This window comes from Myxocyprinus asiaticus, chromosome 43 (genome assembly GCF_019703515.2).
Source record: "Myxocyprinus asiaticus isolate MX2 ecotype Aquarium Trade chromosome 43, UBuf_Myxa_2, whole genome shotgun sequence".
NCBI lineage: Eukaryota > Metazoa > Chordata > Actinopteri > Cypriniformes > Catostomidae > Myxocyprinus > Myxocyprinus asiaticus.
The window spans coordinates 32,384,075-32,404,128 of record NC_059386.1 but is presented as its reverse complement, the minus strand read 5'-3'; the positions used below and the strand labels follow the sequence as shown (position 1 = coordinate 32,404,128).

General features: G+C 36.5%; 1 protein-coding gene across 1 annotated transcript in view; it reads right to left on the bottom strand.

Moving 5' to 3' along the window:
* Positions 1 to 567: 567 nt before the first annotated feature.
* Positions 568 to 20,054, bottom strand: part of LOC127433863 (electrogenic sodium bicarbonate cotransporter 4-like) — a 41,012-nt gene continuing 21,525 nt past the window's right edge. Inside the window, exons 10-26 of the mRNA XM_051686153.1 lie at positions 17,834 to 17,921; positions 17,584 to 17,738; positions 15,387 to 15,515; positions 15,133 to 15,307; positions 14,648 to 14,781; positions 12,853 to 13,124; positions 10,677 to 10,741; positions 10,352 to 10,543; positions 8,710 to 8,823; positions 8,120 to 8,281; positions 6,031 to 6,209; positions 5,870 to 5,942; positions 5,690 to 5,758; positions 5,060 to 5,233; positions 3,828 to 4,001; positions 1,687 to 1,804; positions 568 to 1,505 (exon numbers count right to left, since the gene is read on the bottom strand). Of these exons, the coding sequence (XP_051542113.1) occupies positions 1,504 to 1,505; positions 1,687 to 1,804; positions 3,828 to 4,001; positions 5,060 to 5,233; positions 5,690 to 5,758; positions 5,870 to 5,942; positions 6,031 to 6,209; positions 8,120 to 8,281; positions 8,710 to 8,823; positions 10,352 to 10,543; positions 10,677 to 10,741; positions 12,853 to 13,124; positions 14,648 to 14,781; positions 15,133 to 15,307; positions 15,387 to 15,515; positions 17,584 to 17,738; positions 17,834 to 17,921 (2,275 nt within the window). The 3' untranslated portion in view covers positions 568 to 1,503. The remainder of the gene's footprint in view (positions 1,506 to 1,686; positions 1,805 to 3,827; positions 4,002 to 5,059; positions 5,234 to 5,689; positions 5,759 to 5,869; positions 5,943 to 6,030; positions 6,210 to 8,119; positions 8,282 to 8,709; positions 8,824 to 10,351; positions 10,544 to 10,676; positions 10,742 to 12,852; positions 13,125 to 14,647; positions 14,782 to 15,132; positions 15,308 to 15,386; positions 15,516 to 17,583; positions 17,739 to 17,833; positions 17,922 to 20,054) is intronic.

The following is a 20,054-nucleotide window of genomic DNA, read 5'->3' as shown; positions in this document are numbered from 1 at the left end:
TGTTTGTAACCTTATTTAAGACAAAGTACTGTATATAATTTGTCTAACCTTTTCTATTGACTCCATAGTAAGCTTCTTTCTGCCAAAATTATTTTTTTCACTAATTTGCATTCATTTATTTATATTATTTAAATAAATTTGTATTAATATATTATTCATATTATTAAACTTTATTCCTTATTTGTATGTGTAAATATTGGATATTGATATATAAATCAATAGAAATAATACATAGAATTAATTATTATTTACTGTATGTTAATACATATTCCCTATATGTATATATAAATATTGGAGGATAATATTATTTAATCTTTATTATTGAATCAATGGTTAGCAGTTTCCATCAAAATTCCACAGTTTTTGTTACTGCTGTAAAATCACTGTAAATGAATTAAATTAAGCCTTGTGTAATTTTAATTTCTATATTGATGATGTGGTGGCCACCCTTACAAAAAAAGTACTATGATGTTACCATTGTACAATGAGTCAGAGTATCAACAGTAATACAGTGTACCATCTAATGACTGATAGAATCAAAACTGACATGAGAATATAAACATCATATTCAGCCCTCTTTCTTTCTTTATATGAACAAAACACAAATGAACAAACAGAATCTCAATGAAACAAAACCTGTGTATTGTACTCATGGACATATTGACAAAGACTGCTTTATGACTGTCTAACAAAAAATTCAACATTTCTGAATTCCACGTATCTGATTTTTAAATATATAATAATTATAACTCAAATAACTCAATCTATATCGAAAATCAAACTGGGATATTTTTAAATTTTTAATTCAATAAAAGTTTAGTTCAAATCAATTCTACCAGCTAGATACACTTTTTTTTCTAACAATAACTCAATTCAATTGCGCTTGTGTTGCTCTAGATTCTATGAAATGTATATTTAATATCATACAATGCAAATATATTTATACAATATGATAGTGAAATCATAAACTTAATTCAATCCTCTTCCACTTCTAATTTTTAAAAAATATTTTTCTTTCCAGGTCCTCACTTAGCAGAGTTTCCAAAACAATTGAATCAATCTTACTGTGTCTAAAACATAATGTACATACTGTACGTGAATCCTTTTTGTCCATGTATTCTTTTGTTGACTCAAACAAATGTTCTGTGTGCATGAGCTTGGCAGTTTGCATGCCAAACTGGCACAGCTCAAACAGAAGAATTTTGAGAGAAATCCAAGGTTTAAATGACACGCCTCCAATATGGTCAATGTGGGTTTGGAAATGTGCGTCAGTTGCTGCGTCAGTAATGTACATATAAATATCATACATCTGTGTGTTGTGACTCAGATTATATGCCATTAGAAGTGCATGGACAAACATGGTTAGTGTCGGTTTCAGTGAGTGTTAATGTTGTTGGATCCACTGATTTTGGAGTACTTTAGGTATCATGTAGACGCTTCAGTTTGTTGAATCTGTCGTCTGCATCAAACCCACTATAGCTGCAGGTGGAATAAGGGTGAAGCTTCTGCTTAAAACAAATATTGAAGAATGAAAAGAACACAAAACATACAAGGGTTAGCATAAAGTTACAGAACAACCATTTGCTTATACTAGAGCATGCCTTGTGCTTTGGTTTGGATCAAAGGACTTGGTTGTATAGAGACATAAACATGTGCATGATGGATGGTGTATTATCCGTTACTCACAGTTTGAGGCTGAGGGGTCAGAATTAGGGGCGTTTGGGGAAGATTGTGGCTGCATGGATGGATTCATCGGCTTCAGAGGAATCTTCACTGAGGGAAGAGATTCTTTGGGACACTTTGACTGGGGGAAAGACACCATTGCAACAAACAATTAGCATGCAGGTACATTTCGGAAGGGGTTGTAACCAGGGTCCAAGATTAGCTTTTTTTTAAAAAATAATAATAATTTACTGGCTATTTTGCATTATTTAGTCAGAACATGGCTACTTTAGAATGGCCATTAATGGAGAAAATATGCTTTTTGTAGTGGTGTAGTTACAACATCTGCCAGCGGGGGTGAACTGCCAAAGCATTAATTCTGGATGCTAGCTGAAAAAATATTTCATTCATGCAAACACAGCATACAGCACTGTGCAAATGACAACAAATTACAATGTTTACAATATGGGAAGGTTATAGTAAAGGACAAATATATATTACAACCAAGTACGACTGGGTATTGATACAGATTTCCCGATTTGATTTTGATTCACAAGCTCTTAATTTGATTCTGATTCATCTTGGGTATTTTTCAGTTATAATGTCCACTTTGCTTACATATGAAAGAAATTCTCAATTAATTGTCCCCTGTACAATTAAGAAAGTTAATTGTACAGGGGACCTTTTAACTTGGTACATTTATTTTATCATTAGTTTATCATTTTGGTCACATTTTAGTTAAAATCCATGTAATCCATGAATTACATCAATAAATATATCTTAAAATTGCTTATATTACATTGCATATACAGTAGTGTGTGTGTGTGTTTATGTGTATATATATATATATATATATATATATATATATATATATATATATATATGATGTTTTTTTTTTTTTTTTTGCTTTTTGTTACATGTTTATTGCTTACATGCACAAGTGCTAAACTGGTACTGTCTCTTTATAAATAGTGGCAGATCAGTGAGTTTCAAGTATTTTGGTTAAGCAAGAGAGTCACATGGTTTCTTTACCGCATCTGTGGTAAGTGTGATTAGAATAAAATGTTTCTATTTTTGTTGTTTTTTCAATCAACAACTGACAGTAAAGTAAGAGTATTAAAAGAGACATTATTCAACAACAAATGGATTGTGTGGATCTCGTCAAACCAAACTTTAAAAGGATCTTGGCGCTGAACTTCTTCACCTACTACTTGCATTAAAGTGGGTTGCACACAGAGTGAAAGACTGATTGGGATTTAAAGGAATAGTTTATCCAAAAATGAAATTTATTCGCCCTCATGCTATCCCAGATGTGTATGACTTGCTTTCTTCTGCTGAACACAAACAAAGATTTTTAGAAGAATATTTCAGCTCTGTAGGTCGAAACAATGCAAACAAAGTATATAGTGGCGATAAATTTGAAGCTCCAAAAAGCACATTAAGGCAGCTTAAAAGTAATCCATACAACTCCAGTGGTTAAATCCATGTCTTCAGAATCGATATGATAGATTTGGGTGAGAAACAGATAAATATTTAAGTCCTTTTTTACTATCAATCTCCACTTTCAGATTCTTCTTCTATTCTTTTTGGCAATTCGCATTTTTCGTGCATATCGCCACCTACTGGGCAGGGAGGAGTCGTATGGATTACTTTTATGCTGCATTTATGTGATTTTTGGATCTTTAAATTTCTGGTCACCATTCACTTGCATTGTAAGGACCTACAGAGCTGAGATATTCTTCCAAAAATTTTTGTTTATGTTCAGCAGAAGAAAGAAAGTCATACACATCTGAGATGGCATGAGGGTGAATAAATGATGAGAGAATTTTCATTTTTGGGTGAAATGTACCTTTAAGAATTGATATTGAGATCACTCAAATGAAGACTGCACTGCATCGAAAAATCTATATTTTTACCCAGCCCTACAACCAAGACTAAGGGAACATCATTCTCAAAACGATTACTAAGTGGACCATGCAGATGTTGCACAACAGAAAAAAACGAAGGGAGACACAAATAATAGATACATTTTATACAGTGCCTTCTCAGCAACACTGAAACAAAAGGAAAAAGATATTAACAATTACTCACAAAACACTTAAACAACATAAGAACCTGTCAACGATCATGAGCTGTCTCTCCTGTCTACTGATGGTCTTCCTCACCTCTTCATCGCTGTTGTTGTGTTCCTCTGCCTTTGCTTTCTTCTTCTCTTTCTTTTTCTTCTCGTCCTCTTTCTTCTTCTTGTCCTTGTCAGGGAGGATGTCGTCCAGCCAGGCAAGATCATGCTGCGAGAAGACCAGATCCAACATCTTCCTCACAACCATCAGACCGAGAATCTGTCGGAGGAAGTCATGTGGCACGTAAGCAGTGTCAACATTCAATAATAAAGCACATGCCAACAGTCTGTGTCCACTACATACATCACAACTAGTTTAGATTAATTTATTTTGACTAATGGCATTAAACCTGGTCCAGATTACAGTTTATTCTGGCGTAGAATCACCCACTTGGACAGGAAGAGACCAGGCATGTAAACCAACCAACTAACCACAGTTCATTTTCTTTTTACATGGCATTTAGGGGTGGGTTTATCTGAAATAGGTTATACCAATGCATGTATTCAAATGATACAAATTATTCTGCAGGCTCTGTGAACTACTGTACAGAAAACACTGAAAATTAGTGGAAAGAGTTTATAGAATTTCTAATGAGAATTTTGGTCCATCTAAATGTAATAATTAAAGATTTTTTTCACAGACATAAAAATCCTAGGTCTAGATTGGTGTAAAGTACCAGAATGTGTGGAGAATAGAGGTCTGCAACCCAAGACCCAAGAAAGGCCTACCGAACTTGTTTCGCACACACGCTCTTACTCACAAAACACGTGCGAACAGACGAGTTAAGGGGCGTTCACACCGAACGTGTTTATACATTCCATTATTTTCCTATGTAAAAACACCTGCGTTCTGTTTCATTCGACTATCTTTTAGCGCAGGTGTCACAAAGATTCGACATTTGATGTGACTGTTACATTTTTACACATGATTCCAGATGGTTCTGCACCAAGCAAAGTTTTGGCCCTTGATAAACAGTAAGCCATGATTTTCCCCCTTCTGCTGTGTGCTGAAGGGCCACCATACCATGTTTAAACTGTGTTTGTTTACCGTAATAATACTGTTACAATGCTGCCTACGATGCTTACATAAAATAAAGCCTATTGCCACATTACTTGCTTGGAGAAGAAATTATAAAGAGCAATTTCGGGGTGAGGTTCGGGCATAAAATCTGATGTTACTCTTCTGGTCGGGTAGGGTCGGGTCACACGATTATGGGTACGGGTCGGGTACGGGTTTCATATTAAGGCCCGTGCAAACTTCTAGTGGAGAACTCTCACCATGACTGGGAAAACGATTGCAGCCACGGTAGACTTGAGGATCCAGAGAACGGCCAAACAGGTGATCTGCACCAGTGTGAAGAGGTGCACACGGCGAAGGGGTACGTGCCGCAGGAACACAAAATCAGGCTGGTGTTTGGCTGGCATCAGATACAGCTTTATCCTGTCCCAAAACTGAACAAAATGGGAAATTCTGGTGAAATCAAGGAATGTACACTGAGCTGAAGATAAAGCACACTTTATCACAAAAAGAAATTTGATTTCAAGAGATAAAACAATAGATAAACTGTTCAAAATGAAGACAAAAGGTATTTGGACACTTTCTGGTTGTCAAATGTTACTGGAACATGTCCAGTGTTAATGTGGTTACTCCGCTAGGACATCTGTGTGAACTTTGGGGAACTGATTTCATACATCCACATAAAAATCAGCATGACACAAATGGATTAACAGTCATTGAGCAAAAATGGCTCCGAAAAGTCAAGCTAGCTTTAAGAAAAGCTCTAGCATAATTCCTTGGCAGATGATACTAGCTTTGATATTTTGTATCTAATGCAATAACATTCAGACATTTATAAGGGTGGCAAAAGTGTCCAAAAATACTTTTGCAAAAGCAGTACAAATGTGTACCTGAATTCCATGGAGAGAGGCAACACCCATGTATAGGAACACACCATACAAGACAGGCATAGGGATGTACTGTACAGAAAACCACAAAATACTTTTTTACAGCTTCTAAATAAATATTGCACAATGATAAACAAGTATGATTTTACAAAACTACAAAGAAAGTTTTGATTACTGTAATACCTGCAGTACTGGCGCAAGAAAAATTGACACTCCGGTAAGGACAAACACCAATGTCCCCGTTAGCCGCTGTTCCCTTTAATAAACACAAACATGACATCAACATAATGTACCATCCTCATAACAGCACAGAGAAATAGTTCCAAACTCTCATTTTGACTTACCGCACACCGAGGAACTGTGGCTGCTCACCAGGTGCGCTGGACTCGCTTTCCATCTTCAGAGAGTCAATGTGTGCGATTGAGATGACGGTAGCCGCCACATACCAGGGTAAACCCATGAAGGAGCAAACAGCCATGAGGATGCCCACCCAGAACAGATCCAGGTGATAACCACAACCTTTCTTCTCAAGCGTAGTGTTTGAAAATGAGAAAAAGATATTTATTAATGTCACATGGAAAAAAAACTTTTGCCTGTGGAATACGTACTGTACAAACAGGAAAATATATTGCTCAGATGTTGCTCTTTTATCCAAGCATGTACGTTGTATTTTGGCTTCTCTATACGCAATGCATAATTGAAATTAATTTAAACAGGCTGATCTCAGTTCAGAAGACTGTGCTGTCAGTAAATGGTAAAACTTTCGACGTACAGAGTTATATGACAAAACAACATGGTGCCGACCACAGCGGAGTTTGTCTTCAGGAGAAACGGCAACAAAACTACATCTGGTAAGAAACCTAATAAAGTTTTTACATTGAAACCTGTTTGAGTCAAAAGATTAGAGCCTCTAGTTTCATCCAATATGCTATTTTTTAAAATTTTAGCTATTTATTGTAAACACAATGTACACTAATGTGTACTTTAGCACATATTTTCAATTTTTTTTAGAAATCCTATATTCACTGTGCATTATCACATTGAAAATCAATGGGTTGATCCAAAAGCTGAACTATTTGGCTTTCAGAGGATTTATGTGGAGTAAGGATGAAAATAAGGTGCATTTCAAACAGTTCTGAGACCAGTGCAGACAGACGGCACACTGGAGATTAAGCTATTCACTAAATAGAGAGCAAGGGAGCATCCAATAATCTCTCTATGCAGCTAAGTGTTAAATAGGGAGCAAGGGAGCATCCTATTGCTCTCCATGCAGTTAAGTGCATTCACTCCTAAAATCCAACCAAAAGTTCATTTTCAGGCTGTAGATGATGTTTGGACCACTCAACATGTTTGGCAGACATGGGACAATGATAATCAGTACATAGATTCAGAATTTTATAATGTATAATTTTATTTTAACATGGTTGGCAGTGATTGGATGATGCAGGCCATTACTTTTAATCAGATTTAATTATGCTGATTTCTGATGTAATGTCTGTAACATCTCAAAAACATGAATAACCAACACTCCTGGAAACATAATTTGATAAAAAAAATAAAATAAAAATTGACTTTCTATAGCTTGCATTTGGTTAAAATTTCACAACTTAGTCCCGCTGTCCACATATGTGGACATCAATTTTTAGGAAAACTGTTTGCTCTAGAATTTTTTTTATTTTTATATTTATTTATTTATTTATTTATTTATTGCATGTTTATTAGGTGCTACTAGTTACAAATCAAAAAGGGAAATGGAAAATGCACACAGCAGTCACACTCGGGTCTCAGGAGGTTAAAGCTCAGGGGGCTTAATAGAGTGGTCAGTTACTGTGTGGCTCATATAAGTATCAACTCTGTCTCTGATGTTTCTCTTTATTTCTTTGGAGAAATAAAAATAGACACAAATAGGTCACTTGTTAACATACAGTAACTCAGACAATCTGGTCTTGGAAGAATTTGACAAGAAATGTTCATATTGAAAACTCTGAAGTTTGTTTGCAGGCAAATCTGATATGGGTGATATTACTGTAGTTTTATATATATATATATATATTGAAAAGCAGGAGACTTATCAAAAAGTCTCAATTTGATCTCCATGTATCTTACTAATGTCTAGGAGAAACAACTGACATAATAAAGATCTCATTTGTAATTTTCATGAAACCGGTTGCTGTTGTTGTTTTTGGTATTTATTGCCATATCAGCATCAAGGGCTATTCCATGGCAAGTCCAAGTTATAATCAAAAAATCAATAAATACAGCAAAAAAGATAAAATACATTAAAACATAAAAGGAAAGAAAACACACACATATGTGTGTAAATAATTCTATATGAGATTCTTTAACTGTATTTGTGTGCCTCATAGTTGTACAATTAATGCTATTGCAAAGCGTTGCTGAAGACTGGAGAGTTTGTGAGGTGAAGCTGTGCACCTTTAGCTTATTTTCTTTACGGTTGACGATGACAGCAGTGATCTGCTGATCCATGAAGATGAGGATGGTGACCAGCAGTGCGGGCACAAAGCTCGCCACACATATCCACCAAGGGTTCTTCCCCGAAGGCATGACAATCCAACCACGATCCGATCGTGTGGGCTACAGAAACAGAATGGATAAAGCTATTATAGCACTTACAACTCTACTGAAAAAACAGCATATGCCAGCCTATGGTGGTTTGCTGGTCTACGCTGGCTTAAGCTGACAAGTACCTAAATCCCACTAAAACCATCAAATCAAACCGGCCTGACCAGTGGAAACCTACATGCTGGCAAGCTATGACCAGCAAACCACATTAGGCTGGTTAAAGCTGTTTTTTCTTTTCTTCAACAGGGAAATGGTTGTCTGCTAAAAACAAAACAAAAAATAAGATTACAATCAAAATCACTGAAATCAAAAATCACATGCCATGTTTTTTTAAAGCACAGTGGATAAGTTATGTTAGTATATAATTATGAAGAAAAGTAATATAAATCAACATGAAGTTAGAGGGGAAATATGACACGTGTAGCTACAGCACAACGTACCTTAAATTCAGTTGGCACAATCAGTTTAGGTGTTTTAAGCCCCATTAACATATCAAGACCAACAAATGTCATAATTGATGTGAAGATTGCAAAATCACTGATGAGCTTCCGAAGCTGCACATTTACATAGGAAAAAGAAAGATGAACACAGATGTGGAAAACTATGCAGAAACATACAGATAGGAACTAGAAAAGAGCAGTAGAGTCACTTTAATACACACAGATCAAAAGCGAAGAAGATTTTAAAATGCAGAAGTAACAATTTAATGCAATATAATGGATACACATAAAAGTGTCGGCTTTAACCTCCTGAGACACGAACATGACTGCTGTGTGCATTTTCCAACTAGAAGCCCCTAAGAAATATGCAAATATATATATTAGACCAAATAGTTTTCCTAAAAATTGATGTCCACATGTGTGAACAGTGGGACAAAATTGTGACATTTTAAATAATAACAAGCTATAGAAAGTCAGATTTTTTTTTTAATCAAATTGTTTGTGTTTCCAGGAGTGTTGGTTATTCAAGTTTTTGAGAGGTTACAAACAGAGATTAGCATCATTAATTCTGATTCAAATGATCCAATCACTGCCAACCTAGTTAAAACAATGTACTGATTACCACTGTCCCATGTTAGGATTGAATGCACTTGGCTGCATATGAAAGCTATAGGATGCTCCCTTGCTGCCTAATTAGTGAATGAGTTAATCTCCAGTGTGCTGTCTGTCTGCATTGGTCTCAGAACAGTTCGAAATACACCTGATTTTCATCCCAACTCCGTATACAGCCCCTGAAAGCAACATTTTCCAGGTTTTGGGTGCATCCATTGATTCTCAGTGTGATAATGCAAAGTGAATTTACTGTAGGAGATTACAGCCTATGAATATAGGCTATAGCGAAGCAAAAATGTAATGTTCACACATGTAGATGCGGGGTCTCAGGAGGATAACATAATAATGAAAATTGTGTAGAATTTAGCTGCTCACCCTCATGTCATTCCAAACCCATATAACTTTAGTTGATTTTTTAAAATAATTTCAAACTCATGTGCTATATTCCAAGTCTTCTCAAGTCATACAATGGCACAAATTTGTGCTTTTTTCTTTCTTTCTCATTTTTGAAGCTAACAGCATCCATCCCCATTTAATCTCATCAAATGAAAAAACAAAAACGTCCTGGACATTCTGCTAAACATCTCCTTTTGTTTTCCACAGAAGCAAAAAAAAGTCATACAGGTTTGGAACAGCATGGTGAGAAATGATAACAGAATTGTCATTTTTGGGTGAACTATCCCTTCAAGACAGACAGGAAGACACATTATGGACCTTTATCTGGGTGGGCACATGCAGTTTGGGAGTCTCCAATGACATCACATAATCCAGACCACAGAAGACCAGGATGGATATAATTATGGCAAAATCTGCTATCAATGTGCGGCACTTGGAGAAAAAAGAAGGAACCAGAAGAAAGTCGGGAAAGGAGAACATGTATATGGACAAGGATAAGGAGTAAAGTCTCTATACAATTTGTACCAGATAATACACAATGAGGTTTGTTGAAACATGGGAATACACAGGAAATATGGGAATACGTGGGAAAATCTGTCCCTGTCCCAACCCCCTGAAATCTATCCTGGCCAACCTTTGTGGGGAAGTAACGGCTGGCCTTGAACTTCTTAAGTGAAATGGTCATGGAATAAGTGCCAAAGAACAGGATGAAAGACATGAGCGCCAGATCAGGAACATATTTGCAGGATTTGCCCACCAGGGAACCACCGAACTTCAGACAGTCTTTCTTATTCAGCTGACTCCAGTCCAGAGCCGTGAAGTTGAACTGAGTGGAAGAGTAAGGTCATATGTGTATACAGAAACAGAGTGAGTTATGTTTCTTAACAGTTAAGATAAATCAGTTCGATTTATCTGATATTAAACACAAAATGGATTTGTTTGTGACAGTTTCAGCTCACCAAAGCGTAATCAGTGATGTTTTCAAGACCTGATGGAATAGATGTATTGAGCGCCAGTGAATTCACTACAACAGAAAATAAACAAACATTTGCAGTGTGTATACGTTTATTGACCAGAGTAACTATCACTCTCAAAATATGATAACATACAATAACATCTTAATGTAGATGTTCACACGCTGATACTTACTTCGATCAGACAGCCGCCAATTTGATTGTGGGCAACAAAACCAAATATGATACAAATAAGTTACAGTGGTAACAAACAACAAGTTAATACTTGTCACTTACAGCACTAAAGCATTTAAAGGGATAGTTCACCCAAAAATGAAAAATCTGTCATTTACTCACCCTCATGCCATCCCAGATGTGTAAGACTTTCTTTCTTCTGCAGAACACAAACAAACATTTTTAGAAGAATATTTCAGCTCTGTAGGTCCATACAATGCAAGTTAATGGTGGCCAGAACTTTGAAGCTCCAAAAATCACAAAAAGTAATCCATTTGACTCCAGTGGTTAAATCCATGTCTTCAGAAGCGATGCAACCTCTTTTGGTGAGAAACAAATCAATATTTAATCCTCCTACAGCATACACCTTTTGCATTCGCTGGTCAATTTTGACCCGGTGGAATTCAAGCTTATAGATCATTCATAACCCGATGGTTTTCATCTAAAAATATATTGTAAGTCATTAATATGTTCTTAACTGTTCATACATGTAAAAAGATTGATATTTTTGACATTTTAACTGACAAATATAAAAGTTATTAATATTATAAAATGTAGAAATTCTTTGACATTTCAAAATATACATTAACTACAGCAAAACAGGTGTGATACTTATGAAGACATCTTTATCAACATTTCTGTGAATTTCTTTTGAAATATAACATAATATACTGTTTAATTAACATCTAATGTGAGAATTAGTAGTAATTTGAATACATTTCCTATTACTCATAACTGCTCTATACAACTTGGTGGTCAAAAGTTATGAAACTAATGTATTCTTTTTAAACTAAACATCATCAGAACAACTGTGCAACTCAAGTATACAACAATAATACTTCTGTACTGTGTTTTTAGGCTAAATCTATTCTATTTACATGCATGAAGCGAGTATGCTGTAAGCTGGTTCGGGATCAGATGGCTGCAGAGTAAAATGTGGACAGTTTTCTCTTTCAAGCCCAATTCAGACTATGTGTGCATGAACTTTTGCTCTCGCCACACCCCCTTTAGACAGTAGTACATTTGATTTAGTTATGTTTGTTACATCTGTCATGTCTGTTTTGTACAGGAATGTGTGTGTGTGTGTGTCAGTGTGTGACTGTATGTGTATGAGAATATTTGTAAACAAGATTCAGTCCCAGTGAGAGACATAAAAGTGTGTGAGAGAGTATGGGAAAGAGACAAAAAAGTTAAGAAAAATCTTAATCATAGATGTACAAAAAAATCTACATAATATCATATGATGCCACAATTGATGCCCAGGTTAAAAATGACCCGAACACAAAAGGAGGGTTAAATAAAAGAATATGAAAGTGAAAGTAAAGATTTATAGTAAAAAAGGACTTAAATATTGATCTGTTTCTCACCCACACCTATCATATCGCTTCTGAAGACATGGATTAAACCACTGGAGTCATACGGATTACTTTTATGCTGCCTTCATGTGCTTTTTGGACCTTCAAAGTTCTGGCCACCATTAATTTGCATTGTATGGACCTACAGAGCTGAAATATTCTTCTAAAAATCTTTGTGTTCTGCAGAAGAAAGTCACACATCTGGGGATGGCATGAGAGGGAGAAAATGATGAGAGATTTTTAATTTCTGGGTGAACTAACCATTTACGTATAACAATGACTAAACAGCTATTTGGTTAACATTTTCCCCACCTGCATGGCCTAGGTGATGTCAGTCGAATAGAAAAGTATTTTCAGAGGTGGAGCAACATTTTATTGCATTTTGATGAAAGACTACAGAGACTACTTTTTATTATTTAGAATAAAATGTACTGAAGAATCAAGCACAACAGCACCAGAAATGTGTTTTAAGAAAGTTAAGAGGGTTGATTTCAATATTCATGTTTTATGTTCATCAGAAAAAATCCCCAAAGACGCCACCAGACCTGACTGACTGAGGTTGTGGTCAGACTGGGTCAAGAGGTCAAACTCACCTTGATCCGGAGGCTGGCAGTCACACCTGTAGGTAGTGATGTACTCTGGCTTGAAGTTTTGATCGATGGGGTAATAGTCAAAGGATCCTGCCATCTTTTTGAGGGCATCAGAAATGAAGATGAAGGAGATCAGGCTGGAGAATCCTTCCTCAGTGAAGCGTGTCATGTATTTGATAATGTAGCTGGCGTCTGTGGCCACCAGGATCAAACACTGCAGGCATGAGTGTAGGCCGATCCAAAGCCGAAGCTCCATGTAGTCAATTTCATTGTTCCTAAACAGAGACAACCCTAAAGTTAACCCTTAAATGCATAGGTGTTTCGCCAAACATTATTACATACTCTTGGTCGTACAAATGGATCTACAAAAAGTTCAGATAGTGTTTTCAAAACATTTTCGAATTAGGACAATTAGGAAGTAATAGAATGGAATATATTCTGATATATTTTTATGTTTATTTTTCACATATCAAAGAAATGATGCAACAAATATAGAACAGGATTCATTACTTCCACATTGAAATTTCATGCAAATGGCTTTCAAACACAAATTGAGCTACACATAACACATAAGCTACACATAAGCAACAAATATGTATTTTCTCAGGTACTTTTTGAGTCTAAATAGATGCACAAATTACATAATTTCAGTAGTACACCCAAATAAAAATAGCCAAATCATGCTATTTATGTTACACTTGCTATAGTTTACTTCCACGTTGCTTCTTTGTCAAACAGCAATGTCAAAAGTAAACCAAGTCAATCACTGAAACATCAGCGCCACCTTTAGTAAGAAATATCATGCATAATATGTATGTGTAGACACATATGTAATACTGATAATTCACCATTGTTGCACAGAAAATCGATAAGATTTCGTACTTATTTGTATGAATATAGTACTCGTTTGTCTGGTAACAAACAATAAATATATATCCTGTGATCGTAAACTTATATAGATATGAAATAATCATAAAAATACTATTTATGGAAGAGCAAAAGTAAAAAGCAACACTATTACATATCTCAGGTCTGTAATGACTCTATACACTTTTTTTTTGTGTGTGTGTGCAATTTTGCCATTTGTTGTTTTTGTTTTGTTACACTATTCAGAAGAGAAAGGTTGAGGAGTACTAGAGGGGTGTGGGCATAACTCCAAAAAATGGATGAGGTACTGGGGGTGGAATGAGGTCCCGGGTCACTAAAGACCCGCGGTATGCATTAAAGGGTTAAAGGGATAGTTCACCAAAAAATGCTAATTCTGTCATCATTTACTCACCCCCCTGTTCATCCAAACCTGTATGACAAAAGGAGATGTTAGGCAGAATTTCAGTCTCAGTCACCATTCACTTTCATAGCATCTCTTTTCCATACAATGAAAGTCAGTGGTGACTGAGGTTGCTATTCTACTTTATATCTCCTTTTGTGTTCCACAAGGAAAAAAAGTAATTTGTGTTTTGGAACAGCATTAGGGTGAGTAAATGACAGAATTTGCATTTTTGGTGAACTATCCCTTTTAATGACCAACCTCGGTGAAAGACTATTGACTCCAAATTTTATTTCTAAATGTCATCAATTGATTTTTCAATAAGCAACTTATTTTTTAATTTATGGTAAAAAGAGGCAACCTTTCATATTATCTACAAGCCTCTCTGTGAGATACCACCATTGTCACTTGAGCAAAAGCTTTAAGAATTCGCTTTGGATAAAAGCACTTGCTAAATGACACCTCACTTAAGTTTAAATACATTTTTGATTAGCATATTGGCTTTACTAAATCACAGGATGTTGTACTCACATGCTGAATTCATAAAGCAGCTTCTCAAAGATCAGTATGGGTCCTGTTGAGCTGAGAATAATGAGCGGTTGACCACCAAACAAGCAGAAGACTGCACCGGCCAACGCAGTGCCCAGAAAGCTTTCCATCACACCCTGAAAATCAATGACATGTGTCAGCTGATATTTGACTATTTTGAGATCATATACTAACTTTGCTCTTGCAAACCTCATCAACAGATAAAGCAATTTTTTTCTGATACAAAATACATAAACTGGATTATTTAGAAAAACATCTGCCGATACCAATAGTGTGATGGTTCTGCTTGTTTTACGCTACCTTGTTTAAAATCACAGATAATTAAATACAACAATTTAAATAATAACTTTATTCACATACTTGAATAGAATTCATTTCTGGCCAAAGGTATTATCAGCTATTGGCCACTATGCTTTCTAGAAAACTGCATCAGCCATTGACAATTTAAGTGGCTACAAGTAAATTACTTGGTAATTGTCTGTAGCGTCCCCCAGAAGTCCACCAAAGGTGATGGCATTTGTGATGCAGCCCAGGTAGATGAAGAGCACAGTGGAGACAGACTGGATGTGGAAGCCCTCATAGAAATCACTGAGCAGCCAAGGCATCTTCCGCTTGATGTCAAGCCAGAGTCCTCCACAAAATCTACCACACACAGAAACATCGTTAAACTTCAGGTGCAGTAAATCTACTATTCTTGAACTAGACGTTGACAGAATGTTACCGGCCAGTGAACTTCAGCTCCTCTCCAAGTTCATGAGGAGCCGGCATCGCCTCATCTTCAGCAGATACTGCACCTCCTCCTGCGGTCCCATTCGGCTGCCCAAGTTCATTTAGAGAAAAAACTGACTTCCTGCAAAAAGGAGTAGAGTTCACTACTAGCATATTCCTAAAACATGATGACAGAACATTTTGATTGGTTCTCCGTTTTATCTTATATGGGCCATAAATGGGCCATATTTGATACTTTTGTAGCATTTAATTTTTCCCTGAAATCCACTTATATTGTAGGTCAAGTTGTTTTGCTCTCTGGCCCTTAAAAATAAACAGGCTGTACCTTTTGTCCTCCCACCTAAGATTTCTATATGTTAATGACCTCTGTTTAATTAAATAATTTTCATACGGAGTATTTTTGTCTTGTTCTCTAGTAAAAATATCTAAACATTTTTAAAACAAGATCAATTTACTTTACAAGTAAACTGGCATAAGATAGTTTGTCTTGTTTTCAGAGAAATCAAACTTTATTTAAAGTTTATTATTCTTACCCTATTGGCAGATTTATTTTCTTGTTTTAAGCATAAAGTTTACTAATTTTGTCAGATTTCTCTGAAAACAAGACTTATAATATCTTATGCCATCTTGCTTGTCGAGTAAATCAGTCTTGTTTTAAGAATATTTAGATATTTTTACTGGAAAACGAGACAAAAATACTAATTAAGAAAATGATTTTTTGCAGTGTAGCTAACTACTTTACATGTGAGAATAATAACAATGGTGCTTCAAGAAAGCAAGATTTTCAGTGAATAACAAATTTTAAAATAACAACAGATGAATTTCTGACTGTTTCTTAAAGTTATCGTATGGCTTTATTAGACTTGGAATACAGCGCAAAAGTCATATGGACTACTTTTATGGTACTGTTATTTTACTTTGTCCTTTTTCTAGCTTGTCAGTACAAATTAGGGATATGCATTGTAACAGTTTGTAATATTTGGATAACCGTGAGGGTTCACAAATGGTTATTCGTCATGAGTCGAGACTCAGGAATAAAGAATGTTTATTGCTGGGCCTGGGTAGCTCAGCGAGTACTGACGCTGACTACCACCCCTGGAGTCGCGAGTTCGAATCCAGGGTGTGCAGAGTGACTCCAGCCAGGTCTCCTAAGCAACCAAATTGGCTCGGTTGCTAGGGAGGGTAGAGTCACATGGGGTAACCTCCTCATGGTCATGATTAGTGGTTCTCGCTCTCAATGGGGCACGTGGTAAGTTGTGTGTGGATCGCGGAGAGTAGCATGAGCCTCCACATGCTGTGAGTCTCCGCGGTGTCATGCACAATGAGCCACGTGATAAGATGCACGGATTGACGGCCTCAGAAGTGGAGGCATCTGAGACTTGTCCTCCCCCACCCGGATTGAGGTGAGTAACCACGCAATCACGAGGACCTTCTAAGTAGTGAAAAAAAAAAAAAAAAGAATGTTAATTGCAATGGATATGCATTAAACACTACTCAAAATAGCAACGAATAAAGTGCACAGTGAGCAAGGAGCCTAAGTAGCACAATATATAGATATTCACTGACGTTAAAGTCAAACAAAAACAATCAAACTTTCAAACACACTTGACACTGTGTCTAAAATTTGCGCTGGTCCTGTGTGAGACTCCGGAAAAAAACAGCGAGATGCGGCACAACGGTCAAAGATGTCCATCCACCACTTTTACATAAAAAAACAATTGATAAACAGCGGAGAAGCATGCACAAACACTTGTGAACAGCCCCTAACTCACTCTATCCTTGAAAAACTGACCCGAACATGGCCTGAAACCCAACGGTTCATCTATCAAGTGACCGACACGACGGTTCGTCTAATGAGTGACCGACTATCCGTGCACATCACGTAATACAAATCACCAGTTACTCTCGTTGCATGGAAAAGAGCAGTGTGAACATTCTTCAAAACATCGACATTTGAGTTTCACAGAAGAAAAAAAGTCATACTGCTTTGGAACAACATGAGAGTGAATAAATTATTACATAATTTCTCATGTTAGGGTAAATTTACCCTGTAAGCCCCTGAAGCACCAGATAAACTGCCAGTGCAATTACTGTAATGAATGTTACTTTGAAGGAAAAATATCTGCTAAAAGGCAAGTACCCAAAAGTGCCATACCTAAACTATACCGTATAGGTCCATGATTTCATACCTCATTTCAGCTGAAGGCAGTTTCTTTGGCGGTTCGATACGGATCTTGGGGTCCCACTCTCCTGGTGGAAGAACTATGACCTCATCCAAAAACTCATCAATACCAGCAATCAGGTCTTCACGATCTCTGGCTTTATAGGCCACATCACTGAACAGCTACAGATGGAGACAGTTTTGGGTAATTCTATAATGAAGATGCTTAAGTGTGAGATACAGAATTACTGATGGTTAAACAATATATTTTCTCTTACATCGTCAACCATGAGAGTGGCCATGGCACGACCGATCTCATTGTAGGATTTGGTTTTGCCATTGGGACCAAGCAGCACAAAGAGGAACCTGAGATAAAGACACTACTTCTTAGACTGAGCAGTTACATACAGTTTATTTGATTAAAGTTACACATTTTGTGGCTTTTAGTCCATGTCTGTTAGCTTTGAGATCATCAATAAGCTAAATTAAATGCTTTCTCTAGTGCCCTAAAATGATAAATATCACCTTGTCTTGTTTCCATTAAAAATATCTAAACATCCTTAAAATAAAACAAAATATTTGAGAAGCAGAAATATGATAACAATTTTGCCTGTTTTCAGGCAAAATTTTTAAATATTTTGTTTAAATTATTTTTTTTTCACTAAATTGTGTTAATTCTTAAAACAAACAAACAACAAAAACAATTTACCATTGGGGTTAGAAAAATAAACTTATTTCAAGATATATTCTCTAACAAAAATGTTGCATCTTATGCTAGTTTTCTACTTAAGTACAGTAAATTTATCTTGTTTTAAGGATATTACACATTGACATTTTTACTGGAAAACAACATAAAAGCACTGATAAAGAAAATTATTTTTTCTTTAAATAAGAAAAAATGTATTTAGAAAAATAAATTATTTTTATTTTGCTGTGTAGCATCAGCAATATTTAAGTCTTCAGTTGCGCTAACATTCATACTTTTATATGGCTTGAATTTATTCATTTCGATAGAGTTTTCATAGCTTTCACCCATGTTACAAGTTGTCAAGTGTGGTTATGCCCAGCTGGCTACTGGCTATTTAACCTCCTGAGACCCTGCGTCCACCTGCATGGACATTACGTTTTGGCTTCGCTATATGCAATGCATAATTTAATTTAATTTAAACTGACTGATCTCAGTTCAGGAGATTCTGAGCTGTCAGTAAAGGGTTAAAATTTCAACGCATGGAGTCATGTGATCACACAATATGGTGTCGATCACAGGAGTTTGTGTTTGGGAGAAACACCAACAAAACTATATCTGGTAAGAACGTTGTGTCGATGTAGTGACACTAAGGGATTGCTCGAGAGCCCCAAACAACTCTTTGAGAAAAGGCCAGTGAGAATTGGCAAGTGGAATTTGCATGCCACGGACATACGGGTATACAGGTGCATCTCAATAAATTAGAATGTCGTGGAAAAGTTCATTTATTTCAGTAGTTCAACTCAAATTGTGAAACTCGTGTATTAAATAAATTCAGTGCACACAGACTGAAGTAGTTTAAGTCTTTGGTTCTTTTAATTGTGATGATTTTGGCTCACATTTAACAAAAACCCACCAATTCACTATCTCAACAAATTAGAATACATCATAAGACCAATAAAAAAAAACATTTTTAGTGAATTGTTGGCCTTCTGGAAAGTATGTTCATTTACTGCATATGTACTCAATACTTGGTAGGGGCTCCTTTTGCTTTAATTACTGCCTCAATTCGGCATGGCATGGAGGTGATCAGTTTGTGGCACTACTGAGGTGGTATGGAAGCCCAGGTTTCTTTGACAGTGGCCTTCAGCTCATCTGCATTTTTTGGTCTCTTGTTTCTCATTTTCCTCTTGACAATACCCCATAGATTCTCTATGGGGTTCAGGTCTGGTGAGTTTGCTGGCCAGTCAAGCACACCAACACCATGGTCATTTAACCAACTTTTGGTGCTTTTGGCAGTGTGGGCAGGTGCCAAATCCTGCTGGAAAATGAAATCAGCATCTTTAAAAAGCTGGTCAGCAGAAGGAAGCATGAAGTGCTCCAAAATTTCTTGGTAAACGGGTGCAGTGACTTTGGTTTTCAAAAAACACAATGGACCTACACCAGCAGATGACATTGCACCCCAAATCATCACAGACTGTGGAAACTTAACAGTGGACTTCAAGCAACTTGGGCTATGAGCTTCTCCACCCTTCCTCCAGACTCTAGGACCTTGGTTTCCAAATGAAATACAAAACTTGCTCTCATCTGAAAAGAGGACTTTGGAACACTGGGCAACAGTCCAGTTCTTCTTCTCCTTAGCCCAGGTAAGACGCCTTTGACGTTGTCTGTGGTTCAGGAGTGGCTTAACAAGAGGAATACGACAACTGTAGCCAAATTCCTTGACATGTCTGTGTGTGGAGGCTCTTGATGCCTTGACCCCAGCCTCAGTCCATTCCTTGTGAAGTTCACCCAAATTCTTGAATCGATTTTGC